Source organism: Haliaeetus leucocephalus, unplaced genomic scaffold (assembly GCF_000737465.1).
Source record: "Haliaeetus leucocephalus isolate CR32 unplaced genomic scaffold, Haliaeetus_leucocephalus-4.0 Scaffold216, whole genome shotgun sequence".
In the NCBI taxonomy this organism is placed as follows: Eukaryota; Metazoa; Chordata; class Aves; order Accipitriformes; family Accipitridae; genus Haliaeetus; species Haliaeetus leucocephalus.
Genome location: NW_010972652.1, coordinates 734064 through 734287, shown reverse-complemented (window position 1 = coordinate 734287; position 224 = coordinate 734064). Strand labels below are relative to the sequence as shown.

The following is a 224-nucleotide window of genomic DNA, read 5'->3' as shown; positions in this document are numbered from 1 at the left end:
CGGGGGGGGGGGGCAGCTCCGCTGACCCCCTCCGCCTCCCTTCTGCCCCCCCCCCCAGCCTTTCCCGTGCGCCGAGGACGAGGACTGCGGCCCGGAGGAGTTTTGCGGGGGGGCGGCCCGCGGGGGGGGTGCCCCGCTCTGCCTCGCCTGCCGGAGACGCCGCAAGCGCTGCCTGCGCGACGCCATGTGCTGCCCCGGCACGACCTGCAGCAACGGTGAGGGGC

At 78.1% G+C, this 224-nt stretch overlaps 1 protein-coding gene across 1 annotated transcript in view; it reads left to right on the top strand.

Annotated features, from left to right (window-relative positions):
* The window catches only part of DKK1 (dickkopf WNT signaling pathway inhibitor 1), a 4746-nt gene that overhangs the window by 3819 nt on the left and 703 nt on the right, over positions 1–224 (top strand). Inside the window, exon 2 of the mRNA XM_010566633.1 lies at positions 59–215. Coding sequence (XP_010564935.1) covers positions 59–215 — 157 coding nt within the window. The remainder of the gene's footprint in view (positions 1–58; positions 216–224) is intronic.